Source organism: Oreochromis niloticus, linkage group LG15 (assembly GCF_001858045.2).
Source record: "Oreochromis niloticus isolate F11D_XX linkage group LG15, O_niloticus_UMD_NMBU, whole genome shotgun sequence".
In the NCBI taxonomy this organism is placed as follows: domain Eukaryota; kingdom Metazoa; phylum Chordata; class Actinopteri; order Cichliformes; family Cichlidae; genus Oreochromis; species Oreochromis niloticus.
This window is the reverse complement of record NC_031980.2, coordinates 11,425,197-11,449,973: the sequence shown is the minus strand read 5'-3', so window position 1 is coordinate 11,449,973 and position 24,777 is coordinate 11,425,197. Positions and strand designations below refer to the sequence as shown.

Genomic DNA, 24,777 nt, shown 5'->3' with positions numbered 1-24,777 from the left:
TAAGTAAGATAGTGGCCGGGGATAATTCTATACTATTCACTGTTTCTTTGACCTCATGTCAGTCTACAGAGAAGGAATTTACCTCCTTGATTATCTTATGATCATAAAACAAGAATCCCTTAAGGTGCTTCAAAGTAGCTGGTTATTGCTATATTATCTCCAGATGTTGCCTATCTGAACCTTGATGAACTATGATGATATAAACAACTGTTATCTTTTTTTTTTCTATGAATGCAGGAATGATAGTCCAGCTCCTTTTTTTTAAAAAAAAACAACTGAAAATCTTGAGTTGCAAAAACTGAACAGCTCCAGCTTTTGCTTTGCTGCTGTGCTCCATTTCTAATCATCATGTTTAGTTTGAAGGCAGCAGATGTTGCTACGTGCAAGCATAAGGAATATTGTCATAAGCAATAGTGTCTTATTGTATGTTGCCAGATACAGTGAGTCACTCTGAAAAAGCAGCCTCCTTCATTCTCTCCGGCACCGCTCATGAAAGGCGCAGCAAGCGCAGAGAAATGGGGAGCAGAGCCATGACTCACCCCTCTGACATTATCCAACAGGCCGAGCTGCATGGTGGAAACGCAGAGCTGTAAAAGGATGGAAGGAAAGAGGATGGAAGGAAATAGGGGAGTAAATTGGTGAGAATGGGAGTGAGTGCAGATAGCTGAGAGAAAAGGAAAAGGTTGTTACAGCATTAAAGTCAGGGTGCTGTGCAGTGCAGTTCAGTGTCACCCTGAATTCAGTAGCTTTTCTTCAGCATTTCACAAACTAGTGATTGGAATCTGTTTATAATTTGCTTTATCCTGTTAACTGTGATTTGAAAACTCCAGATACTTTATTATTATTATTATTATTATTATTAGTTTTTAATCTTTGTGTTTTGAAAAGGAGTTTGCTGGCATTAAGTAAAAGTTAAGTATGCATTTTCGCCTTGTTAGCTTTTCATCCCCTCCCAGCTTGCTGGACTGGTCAATCACATATAGCTCTGGGGCATCTCTCATTTAAGAGGGTTTTTTTGTTTTTTGGTCAAAAGTCAGAAACCCCCCAAACCACCTCTTAGGTTGTTTTATTGCCCATGGGCACATACTTCACACGCCCCTGGAATGAGTGCTGGAACAGTCTTTTTTTAAATAGTCTTCTGATTGGTCCAACAAAGGGTTTACTTTCCTGGCTCGCTTCCTCTCTGCATAGGAACCAATGTGTAATACTGTCGCTGCTGGGAGACTGAGTGTAGTTAAATAAAGGGCTCTTTGTATTTCATAACTTCAATATGGTTTCCCACTTTTCTTTTACATTCATAACTTTATTCGTATTTGTTATGAGAGTAGTTTTCGGTGTTGATGATACCTTGAAACATACTGAGATATCCTCCCACGATCGCCTTCATTTTGTAATATTGATTATTAGAGAGCTGCTGGTGTGTGGTAGCGAATTACATCCTCTGCGGTTACAACTGCAAACGTGATGAATGCATAGACTGAGTTGAGCAAATCATCTGGTGATAATAAAGTGTTCTGTTGAGCCAGACCACAGCTATTTTACAGCCATTCAACTCAATAAATGCAGCAAGGCTGCAGTTTTCCCTTCTCTCTCACTCTCTCTCCTCTTTATTTCTCTCCCTGTCGCCCTTCTTTGCCAGCCCTCATTGATGTAACATAAGGGCTTACAGTTCTTTTGTCACTTATTCCAAAAATATCCAAAAGGTCATTGAATATTTTCAGCAGGTGACCTTTCCTGAGTTTGTTGCACAGGCATTACCACTGTATAATTTCAGCCTGGAAAACAAAGGTCTGTTTGATTTGTTACTGCACACCCATTACCATTTCTGTCATCTTTGACTTGGCTGCCATTGCGGAGATTTTATCTGGAGTTCAGCTTCATTCAGATTTGTTGAGCACCGTTGAGCCGTTTCTTTACAAAACTAGAAGCCTGGAATAGTTTTGTCTGTGCAGTCGGTTATAAAGGTGTTGATTTTGTTGAAGTATAGGTTTTTTTTTAGTGATGGTTCAGTTTGATAAAGGTTGGTAAAGTTGATGGAAACAGCTTTTCTTCTTCTTCTTCTTCTTCTTCTTTTAAAGTGTAGAATTAATGTTAATGTAATTTCCCCAGTCTGCACACCCAACTTTATCTTGGTTAATGCTGTGTTTCAGACTTACTGCTGTTCCCAAAATAAGATTTGACCTGCCCACATCCCACCATCCCATAATTGGCTTGCAGTCTTTCTTTTTTTCCCCCTTTGCTGAACAGGGCAGGTCGCACTGCGTGCTCAAGAGCAGCACAACCCCCTTCTAGATGTCTGGGTCTATTTTAAAACTTGCCAGCTGATGTGTGCAGATGAGCACAGAAGACAAACCAAAGTCTTGCTTCGACGTGTTATGTTTCATAGGCGTCTTTGTCTTACGAATGTGGCACATTAAAAAAAACAAAAAAACCTTCCTTTTTATTTTTACTGTATCCTTACAAAATATAAGCCAGTTCTTTCAGTCAAGTGTTAAATCAAGTGTTGTACTGCTTTCAGTAATATTTTCCTACTTATTAAGTAATGATCTTGTTTATAACTTGGTCAAACCTTGCCTCACGTTTCTTAGACTGTAAAGACAGAGGAGGCAGGCAGCAGTCCCCGGCCCGAGATCCCCAGCACCATGACTGAGACAGAGGGTGAGATGGAGGGCGGCCTGCTGGAGGGGGACCTTGACACCTACCAGACTACGCTAGAGGAGGTTCTGACTTGGCTGCTGATGGCTGAGGATGATCTACAGGGTCAGGACGACGTCTCGGACGATGTGGAAGAAGTCAAAGAGCAGTTTCACACACATGAGGTAAGAAGACACAACAGTGTTGTTATTTTTTCTTTTTGGAATTCATTTGTGAGTTCTGAAACAGTAAAAAACCAAAAATGGATTGGACTGAGACGTCACATTGAGCAGCATCAATTTTACAACAAATGGTGACACATTTAGGCTGTCGCTCTCCGGAGAGACTGACAAAAGTATCCCACAGACAGAGGCCTCCCACAAACAGCAGTGCATGCCTTTAACATGTTGAGAATGGCAGGAATTCCATGGCTAACAGTGACACACTGCACTCCATGGTGCCCTGGCCCACAGCTTACTTCCTTGCTCGACAAGGCTTAGTTACATCGTCTCTGTCGGTGCATGTGTGTAAAGGGGCTTTGGCTGGATTCCCTCGGCTGAACTGTGAATATTTGTGAAGTTGAATGCCTGGAATCCAGGTCAAAGCTGAAATCTGCTATGGAGACAGAAAGCAACAGGATTGAAAGCTGCTTTAACAGCCAGGCTTTTCAGAAAGTCTAAAAAAATCAATCCAGTTTGTTTCGGCCTTGTTTCCCTGACTTACTCCAGTTTCGCCAGGAAAGTTTCGTCAAAAAACAAAGGTGTCAGAGGCGCAGTTGAAAATGCTTACTCATCCAGAGAGCTCCCTGTAATGGACAACAACTCAGTTCACTGGCTTCTCCACAGCTACAATGAAATAAAAACAACCAAACGTTAGCTTTTGCATTTCTTCTTCAAGCCTTTTTCCCTTCTTTTTGTTTGTTTGTTTTTTTTCTTTGGTTTGCTAATTGACAGCCCACCCCTCGATTTGTGCTCACGCTCTGTCTTGTTGCTACAGCAGCACTTAAATATGAGGGTGCTACGGTACTGCTCGGTGCTTCTGCAGGGCATTATTAACATTAAACCTAATGACAGAAGCGCATCCAGATGTTAGCATGTGGCTGCCAAGTGCTAACAAACAGCCTCAGATTATAAAGGCCTTATTATGAGTGCTGCGTGTTCATGTTCCCAGGATGCAAACTGTTTCATAGACAGAGATTTTTCTGTTTATTGTTTAAAATTATAACCACTTACTACTCTTTCCTTTCAAGACATTTATGATGAAACTGACAGCGCGTCAGAGCAATGTGGGTTATGTGCTGCAAGCAGGTAACCAACTGATTGCTCAAGGCAACCTAACGGAAGAGGAAGAAGATGAAATCCGGGAACAGATGACCCTCCTCAACGCCCGCTGGGAGGCTCTTAGAGTGGAAAGCATGGACCGTCAGGCCAGGTAAACAGAGACATACCTGAATCGGTCTTCTAGAGTTGTTTAAACGTCCCTTACTGATTCATCTCAGAAACGGGTAAAGGACATTTCTATTTCAGGACAACTCTGACTATAAACCTGAACATTTTATGGTGTAGTGTGCAGTGTTATCAAGCCATCAGTTTATGCTGTAAAGAATGGAAAGGGGTGCAAGTTGCCGGACATGACACATGCTGAGCGTTGAGCCACCCAAGGTCTTACGATTTGCACTCTCAGCTTGTGTCATCAAGGTTTACGACACACACGCACATATATACAACTGCACACAAGTTGTGTTCATGGTGTCCACTGCATTTGTTGACCCTGAGCTTTTTTAGCCAGTGTTTGTCTTCCTGTGTTGTTGCAGTTAAATCTTAAAGTTTATGAAATTTATGGCTTACATATCCTTTCTGCCTTTATGTGCTCACTTTACTGCCCTTCTGCCTTCACTTTCTTTCTCTCCAGGCTCCATGAAGTCCTAATGGATCTTCAGCAGCAGCAGCTGCAGCAACTTTCTGACTGGCTGACGCAGACAGAGGAGCGAATCAGGAGGATAGAGACACAGCCAGCAGTTAAGGACATGGAGGCCTATAAAGAACAGATAGAACAACACAAAGTGAGGACAGTTTACTGTAGCTCTTGTTCTAAAACAGGCTGGTCTTGTGATCACTCCTTCCCATTTGATTGTAATCTTTCATGACTCATAGTCTTTCTCCATGTAGTCACGATAAGGCTGAGTAGCTTCTCTGCCTGCTTAGTTAATTGCAACATATGACTGAATTCGCTGTTTGTGTTCCTGCACAGGAACTCCAGAATGACTTGGAGGCGGAGCAAGTAAAGGTCAATTCTTTAACACACATGGTGGTCGTGGTGGATGAGAATAGCGGTGAGAGTGCCACTGCTGCCCTGGAGGAGCAATTACAAGTAAGTTGTTAGGCTTTGAAGCTGATTGGCCAGCAATTTATCATTTATCAAATAGTTTTCTTCCATTATGTTCAGAACATACTAATTTGTGTTTAGTATCTTTAAATTGCTTCCTTATGTGGATGCACTCGAGTATAAAAAGGTTCGTCATTAATGAGCTACTGCTTTAATTCATTTTTTTATTCTTGAATTCAGTCTTTGGGTGAACGTTGGGGAGCCGTGTGCCGCTGGACTGAGGAAAGGTGGCACAAGTTGCAGGAAGTCTTTATGGTTTGGCAACAGCTTCTATCAGACCAGGTAACATATTTATGTCCTTATACAGCACATTCATATCTTGCACAGGGTTTTCTTCCCTCCTGTTTAAATGCACAGTTGTAACAAATGACTTCAGGAGAGAAAAATTAAACTATATTCAGATAATTAAAAAAAAAAAAATGAATCACTGGGGGTACAGTTACTAACAGGGGAGCTTTTCTTTCTTTCTTTCTTTCTTTCTTTCTTTCTTTCTTTCTTTCTTTCTTTCTTTCTTTCTTTCTTTTTAGATTTAGATTTTCTGCTCTTTATCAGAAAGTCTTGATTAGTGTCTTCTCTTGGGATGAAAATTTTTCAAAATCAACCAGATTAACCCAGACACGAGTCTCTGTGTGTAATTACAATTAAATTTTTTTCTACTCTGCAGAGCTTGTTTAGTACATGGTTGGTTGAAAAAGAGGAGGCCTTGAATGAAGTAAAGACGAGCAACTTTAAAGACTCCGGTGAAATCAATACAAACGTGCGCCAATTAGCTGTAAGTATTACGCCTGTTCTTTTTAGTTGTTAGTATTTACTCTAAAAAATGTTTCAAATTTTAGTTTCTGGCGATGTAAATGTCAGTACAGCTTTCTCTGTAATGAATGACCTTTCCATCTTTAGTGTAAGACCTGATTAATTTATGTATTTACCTAACTTTTTTTGTCTTTCACTCTTATAGATTTTAAAGGAAGACATGGAAAAGAAAAGGAGGGCTCTGGACAAGCTGTCTGATGCAGGACAGGATGTGATCCAGCTGCTGCGAAGTCCTGAGGCAGGAGCAAAGATCGAGGCAGACACAGAGGAGCTGACACAGCGATGGGACAGCTTGGTGCAGAAGTTAGAAGACTGCTCGTTTCAGGTGTGTGACTCTATCTCAGGTGGTAAAACATGATGCTCACATGGTTAATGCTTCAAATGTATGAGCATTTACTGTTTCACCATTTTTGCAAGGGAGTCATCATATATAATATGTGTTAATGTGCTAATGCTATTGCACTGATGATTGATTGAAGTAAAATTCATGCTTGATCGTGTCTGTGTAGGTTCTCAGTCATCAAGGTTATGGCCTCAAGTGCAGTTGCCTTCATTTGCTTTAGTTTGAAACTTTACAAACGAGGTTAAGCCACAACAGAGTCTAAGATTAGATTAAAACATGGATAAAAATAAAAGTGAAAGCAGTGTCTTTCAAAACTAGCCACACTGCCCAACTGCTCGGCATTGCAAGCATCTTTATTTTTCAAAAAATGCTCTGTATACACTACCAGTCAAAGGTTTGTTCCTACCTTCTCAATGAATGTGTTTTCTTTATTTTCTTGACTATTTACATTGTAGATTCTCACCGAAGGCATCAAAACTATGAATGAACACACATAGAATTATGTAGTAAACAAAAAAAAGTGTGAAATAACTCAAAACATGTTTTAGATTTTTCAAAATAGCCACTCTTTGCTTTGATTACAACTTTGCACACTCTTGGCATTTTCTCGATGAGCTTCACGAGGTCGTCATCTAAAATGGTTTTGCAACAGTCTTGAAGGAGTTCCCGGAGATGCTGAGCACTTGTTGGCCCTTTTGCCTTTACTCTGCGCTCCATCTCATCCCAAACCATCTCGACTGGGTTTATGTCAGGTGACTGTGGAGGTCATCTGACGCAGCAATCCATCACTCTTCTTCTTGGTCAAATAGCGCTTACACAGGCTGGAGGTGTGTTTGGGGTTATTGTCCTGAAACCGGATGGGATGGCATATCGCTGCAGGATGCTCTGGTATCCATGCTGGTTCGGTTCGCTGCTTCAGTTTTGAATCAATCCCCGACCATGTTACCAGCAAAGATCTCAAATGTGGACTCATCAGACCAATGTACTGATTTCCACTGGTCTAATGTCCATTCCTTGTGTTTTTTGGCACAAATAAGTCTCTTCTGCTTGTTGCTATCCTTAGTAGTGTCTTCTTAGCAGCTATTTGACCATAAAGGCCTGATTGGCACAGTCTCCTCTAAACAGTTGATGTACAGATTTGTCTGCTACTGGAACTGTGTGGCATTTATCTGGGCTCTAATCTGAGGTGCTGTTAACTTGCGATTTCTGAGGCTGGTGACTCGGATGAAGTTAGGCAGTGAAAACCATTTTAGGTGACTACAACATGAAGCTCAGCTTCTTAGCTTTGGTTGATTTATCTTCCTTTCTTTTTTCACTAATACTTTAACTCACTCCTCACAGCTAATGGAAGCTGTGACGGATGCTGGGATGACTCAGGTGGAAGAACAGGTCGTCGTGGATACAGTTGCCGTGGATTCGCTCGCTTCAATTGACGATCAGGACCTGGCCCCACCTGCTCCCCCAAAGAAACGTCTGGTGGAGACGGATGCAGAAGTCGTAAGAATGTAAGAATGGGGCCATAAACAGACACACAACAGACACAAACAGCAGTGTGTACATAGTGTGCATGTCTTTTGTGTTCTGCAGGTTTGAAAACAAAATTTCTGAGCTTTTGAGCTGGATAAAAACGTGGAAGATGTCCACTCAGGCACTGGCCACCACACATCCTGAGACTACACCTGATACCCCAGACCTTCAGGAGAATCTAAAGGTAGACCTGCAGACATTTAACGTAATTTTAACTTCAATTTAACAAAATATATTTTGTAGGCATAAACTTAAATATGTTAAACAACCACTTTAGGATTTGGAAGCAGAACTTAAAGCAAAAGAAGCCACGGTGAGTCAGATGATCCAGGGGGGAAGAGCCCTGATGGACCAGCTGGAGAGAGGTATGAAACATAGAGCAAAGGGTCCTCTTTCAGTATAAACCACAAAATTATTAGAAACAAATCATCCAAGTTTTGTCACGTATGTTCTTCTAAAGTGTGTAAAGATCTTGACTTCTATTTACTGCCTTAAGGCAGCTCAAACAACAATCTTCCATCTCCTTGTTAAACTGTGTTTTCCTCATAAGATTTTACCACTTTTCTGCAGCTGTCTGGTATTTTCTGGGTATTTACGAGCCTACATATTTTTATTGTTATTTATTTTTAAATGCCAGAACTCTAAACATGTGTTTGTGTATTTGGAGTTTGAGTAATAAAACCCCGTCAGTCTGCAGGGTTGCTGATTTCATATAACCACTCAATGAAATGAAGAGGCACTCAGGGTTTTTACGTGTTTACACTGCTCTGGAGGCAGTGGGAGGTGGCGGCGTGGCTAAGTTGGAGAAGCCTTTTTTTTTTTTTTTTTACGTCAAGATTTCCATTAAACAGTTTTATTCCATCAGTTGCTTTTTCATCTATTTTGCCTTCTCTCCACTATTTTATCCTTTGATGTTATTACAATTATTACTTGCTAGGAGCTCCCACATAAAATCTAGAACAAAAGCTGTGACACATTCAAACATTCAAAGGCTTAAAATCAGTTAGCTGTTAAGTGCATTTGATGTGAGCCGGTGTCTTTGTTTCTATCTATAGAGGCTGTGAGTGTGGACTTGGTGAGGGCAAACATAGAGCAGCTCCAGACTGAGTGGGATGTCTGTGCGAGGGAGCTGCAGGCAGCCCGTGAGCAGGTTCTCATGCAGACCCGGCTGAGAGCGGTTTCTAATGAACTTGAAGACTTGGACCAGGTCTTGCAGGAACAGGACCAGTGGCTGTACTCGACCGCGCCTGTAGAAAAGTGCAACAAGATGGAGCTCGGAAACCTGAGCGGGGAATGCCAGGTAAGATTTACTGTCTCACTCGCAGACACTTCAATGTCCTTTGGGTGACTTTAACCCTAAATGTCACTTGTTAAATTCCTCTCATTCAACTGCAGTTTCTTTACAAGTATTACAATTTTTACAGCAAAGATAAATCACCATTAAAATCACTGATCAGGAACCATGAGGCCACAGCAGGGATGCAGTAAATAAAGTTGAGATGCATTCAAAAGCTTGTAGAGTAGAGTAAGACAGATGAAACCTCCCTCCAGTGTGTCATAATTTGAGCTTAACTTACTTGCCTGTCATTGGAAACAATGACTCCATCTGGTAAATTCCAGATCAGTTAGCTAACTCACTGCAGCAGTGTGAGTAAGAGGTTTTGTAATTATTTTAGATAAATGTATGTAATTGCACAATAAACAATAAAGAATCAAATGTAAATGTTTCTAATGGTTTTCAACAAACATGAGAAGTCTGAAATCGTCAAGAAAGCTAATTGACCAAAGTGTGGTCATGTGATCACTCCTTTCAAACACGTGAACAGATTTGTCTTCTTTTGTGCTTGTCAGTCTCGAATTGCTCAGGTCACCGCCTTCAGTCCACGACTGGAGCAGCTGTCTGCAGAGGCAGGGTCAATGGGAGCCCTGCCTTCTCTAAAAGACAACATGGTGGTGGTTTCTGCACATCACGCCTCCACCCTGCAGAAGCTGCAGAGCAGAGAAAAGGAAGTCAATGAAGGTACTGCTTAAGTGCATTAAAATAATTTGGTAAATCAATACAGTAGAAATGAAGTCCGAAACTCTGAGCATGTCCACCTGCTTTTCCAGTGACATGAGAGCTTTCGGATATCCTCTTATTCCTGAGATCCGCAGGGCAGAGATTTAAACCTCCCCTAAAACAAATGCCTTTATCTCTCTCGTTGCTCGTGGTGCAAAGCTTTCAGGTTTATGGGAGACTGAATGAGTAATGGTTAAGATCAGCAGAGCCCTGTTCCACATGGGCTGTGTAAATTTGACATCAGCTTTTATATGAATCCTTGGCCAGCCACAAGTAATAGATGATGCCCTTATATGGCCTCCAAAAGCTCACGGAGATGCGAGTGTGTACGTGAGCGATCGTGCGTAAGATTGTACCTCTGTGCCAGCTCCGTCTCTACCTGAGGACCTGACTTGGACCTGGACGAGTTCTGAAAATAAGTCACCGTTTTACCTCTGGAATTTACGTGCGCTGATCCTGGCCAAAAAATATCCGTAAAGGGAGGCTTGAATGCTCTGCTGACTGTAGGGGGATGTGGGTGGGTGGGTGTTGTGTTTGCATGCCTGTTTTGCTGTACCTCTAGGGCTTTTATGACACTGAGGGTTTGGATGGGATCCAAGGAAAACCTTTTTGTTTCTGCCTGAGGGCGGTTTGATTCTTGCCGGGGCCCTCTATATCACCACCCCCACCCCACACTTACACTCCAGGTTTGCTCCTTGTGTATATGAACATAGCCAGATTACGTAAGCATTAAATCACCTGGTAGTTAACAGAGAAGGGCACACAGGGGAAGGAAGACAGGAGTGGAAGTATAGAAAAATGTGCAGAGGAATAAGAGTAAAATGAGAGGTAATTGAACTAATTAAAATAAATCGGTCACTTGTGAACCTTTGTTTTGGAGGTTTGGATTTACTATTTTGGAAATGGCAAATCCAAACTTAAAAGTTTAAAATGCAGTGCAATGTCTGGGATCCTCTTAGTGTATGGAAAACACAAGCATCTCCACCTGTAAAGAAGGGGAATCCCAGACTTGCTCACTGCCCCCTTGTGGCAGAAGCTTGATGCTTAAGCCTGAATGCTAAAGTTATATTTCACTGTTTTCCCTGTCTTTTCTTCTCTGTTATTTTCTAAAACATCTTCTCTTCCTTGCCTTATTTCAGCCCTGGCTAATCTGGAAGCCACACAGCTGGTACAGTCTGTGGTGGAGGGTCTAGAAGCCAGACTGGCCACTCTGAGGAACGGGATGGTTGACATGCCTACAACACAAGAGGCAGTGGAGCGGGCACAGGTGAGTTTTCCTCCAGATGAGTTTAAATACAGATATTCTGCTAACTGACAAGCAGACAGCTAGGACAAAAATGTAAATTCAACTGAGGAGGATATAGCTGCATTAATTAGTTAGATAGATAGTTGGTATTTTTGATGATCTGAGGTACTCGTTAGCACTTTAGATTTGCTTTTTTGTGCAAGACAGTGTTGCACTGGTTAATTAATGTGTGGTTTAATGTGGCTTGTATTCTAAAGCGCAATGAAACTATATAAATATATAAATAAATAATATATGGATAAAGCCAGTGATATGTGTTTGTTATTTTAAACCTGAAAACTTTAGCTGCTGTCATATGTGCCCTTTGGCCCAAGTAGTTTATTCTTATCATTCACTTTGGTTGTTTCTGTGTCCTTGTATGTACATTATCTCAGTTTTTGCTGTCTTTTTTTTCCTCTGAAAGCATAACAGATCCTTGTATCAGCCAGTCACTTCCCTCTGCACTGTATTAAACCTTTGTGTAAGAGGGAAGGGTGTGTAGATTTGTAATCTGTGCATTGTTGTGCTTTGTGTGTTGCTGTGTGTGCTGGTCTCCTCCTCCATCCTTCAGTGGAATGTGGCTCCGTCTGCGCTCTTGTTATCATGGGAGATAGGGCACGGTGCCGGGGCGGGAACTAGGCGCATTCTGGGCAGCGTGCCCGTGCATGTAGCGCGGAGCTCCTAACAGCTCAGTGTGGAGCTGCTGAACCTGTCAGTCAGCTTGATGACCGCAACATGCAATACCATAGCAGCACGTGCAAGTTCAGGTTCCCTTTAGTCAAATGAGGCAAGGTGATAATCACCATATCGGCTCTGGTTTCTCTCTGTGTTAATGTATTACAGCACTCAATTTTTTCTAATATAGAAATTTTATGTTGATGACATAAAATTAACAGCAGCACTTTTCAGTGTTTAAGCTTTGGATATACAGTTAAACCTTACTAGTTTTCTGCTGGTTTTAACCTGTTTTCCTCCTATCAAACCCCCACTGATGGCTGCCACTCCCTGAACCTGGCTCTACAGGATGTTTCTTTCTGTTAAAAGGCAGTTTTTCCTTCCCATGGTCGCTAGCTGATAAGCGGTGATTTGATTGATGGGGTTTTTTTCTGTGATATTATATGGTCTTTAACTTTTTACTTGAATTGCTAGGAGTGTTTTTGAATAATGAGTAATTAAATTAATTTACACAATATTTAACTAAAGAGTTGAACATTTAATGAGGAACAAAGCACATGCTTGTTAGGCCTTCAGTACACATGCAGATTGCAATCATACCTATATTTGTTTTCAAGAAACTACATTCACAGAAAAGCATTTACATTCTTTTTGCAGGGTGTAAAATATATGATCAATATCTAATGACCTTAAAACTTCCCGCAATAGTCCGATTGATGTACTGTATAGACAATGTCTATGTTAGTTATTTGCAGACATACTGCATTATAAGAGCCAATTAATTTAAATTAAACAAAAGACACCAGAAAAACCCTTTAACCATCTTATGAGAATTGATGCTGCCACTTCCCTGTTGGGAATATGCGGTTGGAGCCCCAAACACAACAACCAGATGATCCCAGCAGAGTGTAAACAAGTAATCCATGACCTTATAAACCAAGGTTACTTTTAAACTGCATTGTTATGCCTGCAATTTTATCTGAGTAAGGATACAGATAATATTTTTTAGGGAAATCTTTCCGTTTTATGACCCTGAAAGAAGGAAAAAATGTTGGCTGATATACTGGATTTTTAAATTGCCAAATATCATAATGATCTTTAAATTCCGGTCAGACTGAACTCTTTGTTTTTTGTTAAACTCTGGAATAATCTCATTGTTTTTTTTTTTTCTTTTTAAATGTTTCTCAAATTTGTTTTCCAAGAATTCCAAGATTGACTGATTGTTTTTTCAGAAATGTCATTTTAATTCTGTACTTGTGTTCATGTCAGGTCCTATGTCTGGATATTGAGCAAACACAGCAAGCCTCTGACCCTGCAGAACTACAAAAATGGAGTCAGCTCTCCTCCAGGGCCCGTGAGGAGCTTGGCAATTTGCAGTGCATTCTGGGTAGCATGAAGGACAATCAGGTAGAGCAGCTGTCAGTGAGAATAAAGAGTCTGTTTTCTGCTTAAATTATGGCTGTAGTTTACACTGTGGTTTTGCTATTGTGCTGCATTCAGGTTCGTTTGGAGCAAGTGGAACGATGGCTGGATGCAGTTCAGGAGCTGTTGTCTCGGGATGCCACAGGGATGGGTGACACAGAGAGTCTACGGGAAGAGCTGAATCAGTGCAAGGTGTGAGAAAAACGCAACAAAAACCAAACACTGTGGTTGTAATGACGCATAAACTTTACTGCTCAGAAATCAACTTGAACAATATGCTGAAGTAGGTTTTTTGTGGGGGGCTTGGCTTGAATGAACTTTTTTTTTAAAAAGAAAAAGATTTCCTCTTATTTTCCTATAAACAGGAGCATGTGAATGAGATGGAGCAGGTGGAAGGTTCACTGAAGCAGATGGGAGAGAATGTGAATTCGGTACAGGCAGCTGCAGTACCAGGACTGGCCAGGTGGGGGCAGGACAAATTGGATGAGTGCCAGGCTCGGTGGACTTCTCTCAGCAAACAGGTGAAGCAAAGTTTGTTTTATTTCTTATAATTTATTTAGTGGCTGATTATGTCATGGAAAAATAAACTGAGCGCCGAAACCAAACCAGCAGATCAGCACAGCACGAACAGTCTTCATAGCAGCACAGAACAGAAGAATAACAGCTCCTTTATGCTCTTTGTGTGGATACAAACTCTGCTCAGCTGTAGGGAGCTTGTTTCTCACAGTCATGTAGGCACCTGTCTGATAACAGAGACATGGAAAAGTGCATCATGACCTTGAACACAGCTAACTGTTAGTTTTGGGCCTTTTGTTTACAGTCTTCACACAACGTACAATAAAGTTAAAATCACATATCAGTAATGCACAGAGGCTAAATAAGTTAAAACACTAATTTTACATTATAAATTACAATAACACTTTATGCATGCACAACTAACCTTATTGTTTTAATGTTAAGGTTTCATAACATGTGGTCTCACCTGTGACCTGTACCTTTTGTTTTGTACATCTTAAGTACTTTACAGGAAGATGAAGTCCACTTCATTTCACTAATATGCTGTACGATATATATCATTGCATAATTGCATAATCATGAATGTAAACCATTAAAAGATCAATTAAAATGCGATTTTTTTTAAGCAATATTGGAATTTCTAAAACGTTACTGCAGGTGCAAACTTGCATGTGACAAATAAAGGTTTGATTGATTGATTGATTGAGAATTGTAATAAAACCTTAAAAATTCAACATTAAATAAAAAAAGTTTTTAAGTAAATCGTAAATATTTAGCATTTCCAGCAGTGATTTTTTTTCTTCTTCTTAGTTTGAAAAATTGGTTAACTTATTTTTATTTTTTTAACCATTAAAACAAAAATCTTCTGAGAAAATAATCCAAAAATGAGGAGAAAGCTATTTTTTTTTGTTATTTTCTGGGGTGGAAAAAAGCTTCTATAATTGGGATTATGCTTTAGATGAGCTTTAAAGTTATATTTCCAAACAATAAACTGTTATTTGAAACAATGAAAAAAAAAAGAAAAAAAAAAGTGATGCCAGCTCAAAACAAACCTGATGAAATGCATTTCCTTCCAGTTGTTGAGCCATCAGGAGCGCGTGGCAGAGAGTCAGGAGAAGCACGTGAATTTGAGGAAAGACCTGGCAGAGATGCAGGAATGGATGGCCCAAGTTGACGAGGAGTTTCTCATGAGGGATTTTGAATACAAAAGTCCAGAGGAGTTGGAGGCATCGCTGGAAGAGATGAAGGTGGGACTGGAAGGGTGGTCATAGATTTCTTGGTGAAATACAGCGATTTTTCAGAGAAAGTGGTGTTGAGTAATTCTTTGTGTTTGAATCTAACTCATGCTCTCTCATCTTGGGTGGCCTTGGCTCTCGCAGCGGGCTAAAGAGGATGTGCTACAGAAAGAGGTGAAAGTGAAGATCCTGAAAGACAGCATCAACTTGCTGGTGTCCCGAACATCACCCGCAGGTGGAGGCAGCAGGCAAGAGCTGACTTCAGAGCTAGAGGGGGTACTAGCCAACTACCACAAGCTCTGTGACCGCCTCAAGAGCAAGTGTCACACCCTGGAGGTAATGTAACTTCTGTTGTTGGTGAATAAAAATTTTTATAATTGAGCTCTACTCGCATAATATATTGATTAATGTCATTATTATGAGATTTTATTGCTGGAAACCTGTACTTAACTAAGTAAATTATAAAAAGTGGCATTTTCCTCCTATTGTGTTGCATTTAAATTACCTTGAAGCTTAAGTAAAAGCTGCTGTGACACATTAACATGAAGTTAATTCATTGTTTTCTGCTTGAGTGGCACGATTTTGTCCATCAGCTCAGAAGTCCCGTAGTTCAGTAGAGGAATGACATGTCGGTTTATGCAATGTGTCATTTCTTGGGCCCTCGTTTGTTAATTTTCGTGCAAAGACCAAGAGAAGCTTGAAGGGAAAATGGTGATTCTTGTTTTCAGAGCTAATCTGTAAGTGTAAAGTCCTACTTAGGGGCTCCTTTTTTGATTAAACACTGCAGAATAAAGGTCAGGCACGTCGGAAAGCTGTGCTTATGCTTGTGTATGCTTTTTGCCTGCAGCCTGTTTGTCACCACCTCCTCTTTGTCCGTAGAGTTTGGCTGTTTAGTCTTGCTATACAGAAGAAAATTAACATTAAAATGTTTTTTATTGTTCTTTAACTCTTTAACTCATGAGTGCGGTCACCTCATAGTAACATAAAGAGTTTCCCTTTTAATTGTTTTTGTGTTGCTCTGTGCTCTGTAGGAGGTTTGGTCTTGTTGGATGGAGCTGCTTCAATACCTGGACATGGAGCAGAGTTGGCTCAGCACTCTGGAGGAGAAGATCCAAGCTACTGAAAACCTGCCAGAGAGCACCGAGGCCGTTAATGAAGCCTTAGAGGTAAAAACACACACCTGTAATCAAATTCAATGTAATTCAGTGCCACATTCCAATTTCTGTCTAATTTTTCTTTTAAACCGCCTTTCTTTTGAAAGGCAAGGTTCTGAGTCCTAATATCCTCATCATCTAAGGGACCGTTGCCATAAAAGGAAAACAATGCACCATTCTCAAAGCGGGAAATCTTAATATTATACTTCCAACTACATAATTTTAGGAAACATGTTGATGTCAAAAGCAAATGTGGAAAAAGTTTTAAAGTACACACAAGCATTCTCCACAGCTGAAGGCATGTGTCAGGAGCAAGTGTGTAAGAAATCGGATATAATTAGTTACATCTTTAATATATAAAGAGAGAAGACATGAATCTTTGAATGGATTTTATCTTTTATCTTTTTATCTGAGATACAACAACTTAACCTCACAAATAAACATAGAGTTGTGGTCAGAGGTTTACATGCACATGAATGCCAAATGAACTATTCTTTTTCCAGGATGGACTGTTTGCACAGTAAACATCTTTCCAGAGGCACAGAGTGAGAAGCATACATAGATGCCTGCTAATAATTGGTTAAATGTCCCTTGGCAAGTTGCACCTTGACCATCAACAATCTTCTGGGATAATTCTGGCAGAATATTTGACCACTTGTCTTTGGATATTTGGCCAGACCAGCTTAAAAAGTTTAATATTAGCCTCTTTTATCCCATCCAAAACCACTTTTATGTGTGTTTGAGGTCATTGTTGTGCCGGACCACCCCACTTTATCCAAGTTTCAGTCATCTAGCTGTTGATTTAAGGTGAAGGTACCACTGGTTTGAAAGACTCACCTTTACTCCTCCAAATGTGCCAAATCTTGTCATTGTGGTCAATGACTGTATGCATATATTTGAGGCTGTGTAGAAAATCCAAACTATATTCAAACTTGTGCTTTGGATTCTTGTTTTTAACATCATTAAAGATGTAAGCTGTACAATCATTCCACCCTGGAAAAAGAACAGTTCAAATAAATCATTTAAAAGCCTCAAATTACCATGACATTCATGCCTGTGATGACTGGATGTAAAGTTCTGATCACTTCTGGTTCTGTATGCATGAAATGGCAACATTTCACAAACTAATTCTTCCATTACATGTTGAACTGGATGTTAATAACCTCATTTGTCTTTGATTTGTCTTCCAAATTTCTTCTGCTTTGCCTTGATCTGCTGCTATATCTGTAGACCGCCTGCGGCATGACTGTCAGAGTCACTTTAATCACAGCACTGCTTCTGTAACATCGCATAGTGATGAAGGAAGTTGAAGACCCTTGAAGACAATGTTTCCCCGCTCTAGTCTGTGTCCTTATAATATATTTTTTTGACTTTTCTTTTCTCCTCCAACAAGTCCTTCTCTTTCTCTCTTCCTCTTCACTCTTTTAAATCCTGTTTCATCACCCGGCACTCGTTCCCGGCCTCTCAGTTTCCTAATCAGACCCACCCCTCTGGTGGGGGGCTGTCTTTCTCTGTCTGTTACCTCCGGGGAAGGAAAAGCACATTTAATGACCCCACATAAACAGTGACTGTTGGGTCCAAACCAGTGCCGTCACTCTTCCAGCTCGCTCTCTCACTCATCTCTCATTTCTCATTCAGTTATCATCTTTGTTTTGGTTTGCCGCTGTCTGACACACCCAGCCCAGCGAAATTCTGCATCTGGACTCCATCTGTTTGCTCAGCTTTTTTTGTTTTGTGTTGTTTCTCTCTCTTTCATCCACACTTATGTATCGGAATTGATTTTTCACCCTGATGTTTTGCGCGTTTTGATCCTTTGGTTACAAGGTTAGCTCTGCTCTTCTTTTTCTTTTTAATTCATTCATGCTTTGCAAGTTTCTGTTGCAAATTTTTGAAGCTGTAAAGCTTCATCTTTGTTTCAGCACCCTCAAAGGATTTGCTTTTCTCCCCTTTTTGCTTGATTATTATTTATTCATTTTTTCCTGATTCTTTGCGGATGTATTTATGCTTCTCTCCATCTCTTTTGTCACCATCAGTCTTTGGAGGGTGTGCTCCGCCACCCTGGGGACAACCGGACACAAATCAGAGAGCTGGGTCAGACGCTGATAGACGGGGGCATACTTGATGAGCTCATTAGTGAAAAACTAGAGGCCTTTAATTCCCGCTACGAGCAACTGAACCACCAGGTCAGGACCTTGTCTCTGTCCGTGTGTGTGCATGTTCTTCATTTGTTCCTGCATAAACAGGAATGTTGCAAATTACATTTCAGTTCCTTTTTCAATGGATAATCTGTGCTTATTCTTTTCGGGGAATTTATATCTGATTCTGTCTATTGCAAGCTAAACCCAGCCTTTTTGTAGAACATGTCCATATCTGTACAGAGTTCATGCATTGACATTTCATACAGTATTATGGAGTGCTCATTTACTGTATCAGCTATGCTACATGTAGAAATATGCCTCAGTGTATTGTCAAATGTAACTGAGTGCAGCTAAAAGTAGAAATAATTAAGATGTTTACAGCGAGTGTAGCATTGTGTATATTAGCTATTATTTTCTGTCTTTTTCTTAGCTATTGGCACATGCATGATAAAAATAAAATACCTGTCTACACTAAAATCTGTGATTATAACAGATTCAAATGTGTGACTCGGTGTCTGTGTCCTCGTCCAGGCAGTGAACCGGCAGATCAGCCTCGAGCAGCAGCTGCAGACGCTAAAAGAAAACGAACAGGCGCTCCAAGCGCTGCAGGAGTCTCTGAGCCAGCTTGACCACACGCTCACCTCCTACCTCACTGATCGCATAGACGCCTTCCAGCTTCCACAGGAGGCACAGGTACAGCACACGTGAACATAACACACTTCTGTGTTGGTAAGACTCACCTAATGAGATCTGACACTCAGAGAAGCCTCTGAGCGTAAAGGCCCTTCATCTAACACTAATAAACTGCATATGCAATAAAATATACTTGAACTTCAAATTGTCTTCTTAAACATAAAACCACCATAATAATGCATACTTGAATGTTCCATGTGCATAAAAAAACAAACAACTTTCTCAGTGTATAAGGGTTGTTTTGAATTTTTCGTTAGACTATTGGAGCAGAGATCGCAGCTCACGAGGTGACAGTGGAAGAGATGAGGAGAAGAAATGTGGCCAACTTGCCTCCTAACACCGCTGATGGCAAAGCTGGCCGTGGTGGGACAATGCTGGATCACCTGCAGGTAACACTGACCCCTGCTGGACAATGTCAGGAGTTGTCATGCCACCACCACTTATCATATAGCTTTAATACCTTTACCTTATAGATACATTTTCTTTACTAAGTGTTGGGCTAATATTACCAATAAGACATAGATTTCTTCTCTTCCTTTTTTACTTGTATAAAAGTTTCTGTAATCCTGAAGATGCATTTAAATTTTATTCAAAGTTTCATACTTTCTTTAACATTTTGCTGTGTAAACATTGGCTATTTTTGCTCCGATCTTTGACTTTGTTTGCCTTCTGAATTGCTCTCTGCAGAGGAAACTGAGGGAGATCTCCACAAAATATCAGCTTTTCCAGAAGCCTGCTAACTTTGAGCAGCGCATGGTGGACTGTAAGAGGGTCCTGGATGGTGCTAAAGCTGAGCTTCACATCCTGGATGTTAAAGATGTGGAACCGGAAAAAATTCAGTCTCATCTTGCTGGTTGTCTGGTAAGAAACAGACCTTTTCTTCTCTTTTCTTTTTTTCTCTCCAGTCAATCCACATAGCTACTTATTTCATGTCTTTTTATTGGATAGAAATTGTACAAGTTGCTGAGTGAGGTGAAGCTGGAGGTGGAGACGGTGATAAAAACAGGCCGCCAGATTGTGCAGAAACAGCAGACAGAGAACCCCAAGGCCATGGACGAGCAGCTTACTGCTCTTAAATTGCTCTACAATGAACTCGGGGCGCAGGTACCTCATTCTGGGCAAATTAACACTTCCACTTCCACAAAATCTAGCTTTTAACATTGAGTACTTCTGTCATAGCTCTGAGGCCTTTTTAAAGATGCCATTGTATTAATTGTCCTTACAGGTAACAGAGGGCAAACAGGATCTGGAAAAAGCTTTGTCTCTATCCCAAAAGTTCCAGAAGGAAAGTGCTGTCCTGCATGACTGGCTGAGCACAAACGAGGCCGAGCTCCAGCAGAAAAACGGCTGCGGAGACATGCCAGCTGACATTGACGCTGAGATTGCATGGGCTAATGTGAGTAGCTGTATCAGTATGTGGAAAGTTTTTTTTGTTTTTTGAGCAGACGTTTATTAAGAAAAAAGTGTGCTGTGCAAGTTTTAGTGAAAACAAAACCTTTCAAAACAATAGAGGTGAGTCTGTTTCTTGCCAGTAGATGGCACAGAGGGATAGTTTCTTGCCCCTAAACACATGAATCTGATTCTCTTTCTAATATGGTAATCAACATTATGAGCGGTGTGAATTATGTGTGGCTTCGTATATAATTGATGAGCTCTTCTCCTCTTCTCTGATCCCACTTCGGTGAAAAGGACTGAAAGATTTATGATTACATACACAGAACCAGGAAAAAAAATTGACCCCTTTTATCCAAAAATACCCAGAAACGACATTAAAACTGAAATGCTATGAATTAATAATAGTTCACTAGTTTACATAAAGTCATTAAAAGTGCTTTAGTACAGTAGGGTGTAGAAAGTGTTTTTTGTTGTTTTTCAGCTGTGCTTGTTTTGAAACATTTATGCAGTGAAATATCTGAAAATGTTCTTCATATCTAGGTGAAGGCAGGCTGTTGTTTTAGTAACATCAGCATTGTTTTTTCTTTTATTTAGCAGTGTGTCCGTGTCTACATGTGCCTGTGTGATAATATTAAGACAGTAGCTGACATGGCGCTGAATTATTGAAACATGGTGGTCATAACCTGATCTTGTTGAATATTTTGAATTGGATGTGTTTAACCAGGGTCTGCTGAAGGAGTCGGAGCGTCGGAAGGCGGAGCTATCTGGCCTGACGGAGATCAGCGCTGGTTTGCAGACTCTGGTGGAGGGAAGTGATGCTCAGCTGGAGGACAAACTCTGTGGTCTTAATGAAGCCTTGGAACGTGTTCACACTTTGACTGAGGACTGGCTTAGCACTGTTCTTGTGAGTGCAAATACTGCATATAAAAGACTAATAAAAGGCCATATTAGTCACAAGATGTCATATTTTGGTTTCTTAATGAAGTCGAGCCTTCCAGCTGCTTAAATTTCATTTCATTTCTTTTCATAATTTGCAAATGCACAAAGGCTACTCTTGAGTAGATATATTTAAGGTAAAGGCAATTACCCATGTCAGCTATTACTGCATATGCATACTTTATAATGCATATCAGTAGTACAGGATTATTTAGTTAGACATGGTGAGTTTAGAAATTCTAAGAAATGTATTTAAAAGTTGCATATTCTGCTCAGTGCAACATGCTCATTTTGTGCTCTGTTACTCTACTGTTTGCAGGAAAGAAAGAAATGTCAAAACCAAAACAAAGACTTGCAAATCACCTCTTTGGTGCACTGCAGCAAGTCTATGATAAAGTACAAACTGGTGAATATGTAGAACATTTAATATTAGTTTTAATTAATCCATTTTTTGGGGTTGTGTAGAGTCATCAGAATGAGGTGGAAATTTTGGATGAAAACTTGGCTCACATCAGCACCTGGCTCTACCAGACCCAGATCCACCTGGATGAGGCTGAACGGCTGGCTCCAGCAGAGAGAGAAAAAGTAATAAAGGTAAGGCAGCCCAGGTTATTAGTGTGACAGATAAAGCAACAGTATATAAGGTAGGAGACCGTGAACCTAATGTGTAGATTCACTGAAACCAGCACCTGGCCTCAGTGATTCTAAAAACTGAGTTTGTTAGAAAGCTCCCAGTTTATAAGATTCTGTGTGACTGCGTTACATATTAAAAGCCACAGGATGTCATGCCACCACTGACGTGTAAGAACAAAACGAGAAACCCTCTTGCCTTGTATTTTATTTAAGCTGTTTAATCTAAACTCCCATGGGGCCCACCTAATCTTAAATCTTCAGTCTAATTAAAATACAAGAGAAATTGATGAATTTTCTTATTCAAAAAAACATAAACAACACAGGCTGTTGGCTAGAAAGTGTTAAGGCCATTGTGTGAGCCACCTGCCACTGGGACACAAACAAGAGCAGTAAATTTAAGTCATAAGTCAATAAAAGCACTTTAACAAAGTGTCGGCAGTGCAAACCATAGACCGAGCCTTCAAACAAGCTTAGCTGTGTGTCAAAGGAATTTATTTTACAGTTTTACAACCATTTACAGTTAGGCTACACCAGGGGTCGGCAACCCTGCGCACTCGTGCCACAGGTGGCACGCGAAGGGTTAACTGATGGCACGACACGCAGTCAAAATAAATGGCTGGGCCACTGATGCACATTGCAAATTAGCTCGCATAGACACATTAGTTGTGCTGCTTCTTAATGATGGTATCTTAGCTAACACCCCAATTACCAGATTCAACTTGTAATTGACTAAAAATCACTTAGCGTACCGGTGAGAGGGACGTTGCTAGCTGGCAGTTTTTTCAAGCGATGTTGAAATTTCCACATTCCGACACTTCAAATGCTTCAGCAGCTGTCCGCTCAGCGCAGCATCAGCACCACGGAAATACACACAAATACACAAGTACTATGCCGACATGTGCAAACAAATATAGTTCTATAAAGTTGTTCTATATAGTGTGAAACTGTTGATATAGAGCGTTATTGCAATGGTTGATATGGCACTCATCATCAGAAAGGTTGCTGACTCCTGGGCTACACCATTCAAAATAAAAAGGTTCATGTCAGGGTCTCCAAGGGGCAGAGGACCCCTACAAAGGTTCCATTAACAAATACAACACTTCATCAAAATAGCAGATCAATTGGATCCCTCAAGATTGCCACTTTTTCTTCCAATATCACTAAACAAACCGGTGGCCACACACTTCTGAGCCGAGTGGCCAAAATTGGAGCTGCAGGAGCTGCATATGAAGTTCCACAAAAAATTTGAATGCTGTTCAGCTTTTGCAGTCAGGTGTGGGAGAGCTGGAACTGAAAAGGAGCGACAGAGCAGCTTTCTTTCAGAAAAAGGCCAAAATCTCAGTGAACGTAACAGGATGCCTCTCATCACTGGCAATAGTGTTTGCCTTGCTCCTAATTCGCTTCTGTACTCCCTAAAAGTTTGCTGTCTGGTGTTGCTATCTTTCTAACACACTTTCTCTGGGCCTCAGAAGTGTTTCCAAACTAACAAATGATCCAAAAACTCAGAACACTTTCAATTAAAAGCACAGGGACATTTTGTCCGCAGTCGAGGATAAAAGTGTTTTCTTTGTTGTGCCTCTGTGCTCAGACACTCAGTCCAGGAGTCTCATTTCAGTCTGTAGTGAGCTACAACCCCAAGGTACATCTATTAGGTCGCGCACTGCATCGGTTCTCAATTAATGAAAGTGGGTGGATTGTTGCCTCCTAAAATCAGCAATTTCTTTAGCATTTGCAGTGTCTATTCATCTGTAGGTAGGGTTGTAAAATACTTTTAAGGCTCTAGATAATGATTATCGTCTTTCATTTGTCCGTCTCCATTTTACGAGTGTCTGTTGCACAAAGAGATATGCACAGTGAAATAAAGAGCAGCAAAACAGCAGCAGAGACCTCGCACTGAAACGCGTTTATCTAAAGCAGATAAAGTGAATGAAAGCACCATCTTTAATCTTTGTTTGTTTGGAAAGCCAGCTGAACACTCCTTTATTGTGTCTGTTGTGTCTATAAATGCTAGGACATTTTTAAGCATGCGCTAACAAGCAAAGAAGGTCAGATCAGAGTTTTCTAAGTGTTTTAAACGAAAGGATTAGCTGAGTTTGCACTTGCAGGTGAAACCTCTGTGCTTTGTTAAAAATGGATAACTCAAAATCATATATATTTTTCTGCTGTTTAATAGGGTATTTTTTAAAATATTTTTAAGAGTGAGAAGGCAGGGCTGAGAGAGATTGTTTGGGTGGCATCGAGGAATAAAATTGGAAAGAAAAAAAAAAGAGAAGGACGTTCTTTTATGTTGGCGTCATAATTTATCATACAGCTGCATTAATTTCTTAACTCTCCCTCTCCTTTTGCCAAGAAGAGTGAAGGTCCCCACTAAATATCAGCTGAGCTTAAGGCCTCCTAACCTTGATCAGTACATGATGTCCCGAGCTCTCTAATCTGACCCAAGGCTACACTGCCAGCCGGTCTGAGGGAGGATGACTGATGGCATAAACTGATAATTCAATGACCAGCTACTCTGCGGTCTGTCCTTAGAGGATGCTGGAGGAGCTGGAGGATATCGGTCTGCGCGTGGACAACGTCAGGGACCAAGCTGTCATCCTGATGACCAGCAGGGGGCCCGCATGTCGAGATGTGGTGGAGCCCAAACTGGCTGAGCTTAACTGCAACTTTGACAAAGTCTCCCAGCACATAAAAACTGCCAAGGTATTAAAAACAGAACAAAAGAGAGATTAATTACTGCTTTGATGCAGTGTGGAATTCAATCTCATTATATCCACAGAAGGTTACACTGTCAAATAGATGCAGTCTGTTCAGCCAGTCTATGTTTCTTTTCTTTTGGCAACACAGATGTTGACGAGTCTGGAGTCAGGCAGTGCTGAGGTGAACCAGCAGGTAAAAAAATCTATCCTTGCTATTAAATGCAAGGGTGAACCACACCAT

General features: G+C 40.7%; 1 protein-coding gene across 10 annotated transcripts in view; it reads left to right on the top strand.

Moving 5' to 3' along the window:
• The window catches only part of utrn (utrophin), a 187,665-nt gene that overhangs the window by 28,355 nt on the left and 134,533 nt on the right, over window positions 1-24,777 (top strand). For all 10 annotated transcript variants that reach the window (XM_003449882.5, XM_005454648.4, XM_019345707.2 and 7 more), the window contains 29 exons: window positions 2,589-2,819; window positions 3,884-4,065; window positions 4,546-4,696; window positions 4,885-5,004; window positions 5,200-5,301; window positions 5,684-5,791; window positions 5,975-6,154; window positions 7,514-7,677; window positions 7,760-7,883; window positions 7,977-8,064; window positions 8,755-8,999; window positions 9,551-9,719; window positions 10,898-11,025; window positions 12,988-13,125; window positions 13,219-13,332; window positions 13,506-13,661; window positions 14,733-14,903; window positions 15,036-15,227; window positions 15,923-16,057; window positions 18,079-18,228; window positions 18,715-18,876; window positions 19,134-19,265; window positions 19,564-19,737; window positions 19,825-19,980; window positions 20,102-20,272; window positions 20,996-21,175; window positions 21,673-21,801; window positions 24,370-24,540; window positions 24,685-24,729. In XM_003449882.5, coding sequence (XP_003449930.1) covers window positions 2,589-2,819; window positions 3,884-4,065; window positions 4,546-4,696; window positions 4,885-5,004; window positions 5,200-5,301; window positions 5,684-5,791; window positions 5,975-6,154; window positions 7,514-7,677; window positions 7,760-7,883; window positions 7,977-8,064; window positions 8,755-8,999; window positions 9,551-9,719; window positions 10,898-11,025; window positions 12,988-13,125; window positions 13,219-13,332; window positions 13,506-13,661; window positions 14,733-14,903; window positions 15,036-15,227; window positions 15,923-16,057; window positions 18,079-18,228; window positions 18,715-18,876; window positions 19,134-19,265; window positions 19,564-19,737; window positions 19,825-19,980; window positions 20,102-20,272; window positions 20,996-21,175; window positions 21,673-21,801; window positions 24,370-24,540; window positions 24,685-24,729 — 4,368 coding nt within the window. The remainder of the gene's footprint in view (window positions 1-2,588; window positions 2,820-3,883; window positions 4,066-4,545; window positions 4,697-4,884; window positions 5,005-5,199; window positions 5,302-5,683; window positions 5,792-5,974; window positions 6,155-7,513; window positions 7,678-7,759; window positions 7,884-7,976; window positions 8,065-8,754; window positions 9,000-9,550; window positions 9,720-10,897; window positions 11,026-12,987; window positions 13,126-13,218; window positions 13,333-13,505; window positions 13,662-14,732; window positions 14,904-15,035; window positions 15,228-15,922; window positions 16,058-18,078; window positions 18,229-18,714; window positions 18,877-19,133; window positions 19,266-19,563; window positions 19,738-19,824; window positions 19,981-20,101; window positions 20,273-20,995; window positions 21,176-21,672; window positions 21,802-24,369; window positions 24,541-24,684; window positions 24,730-24,777) is intronic.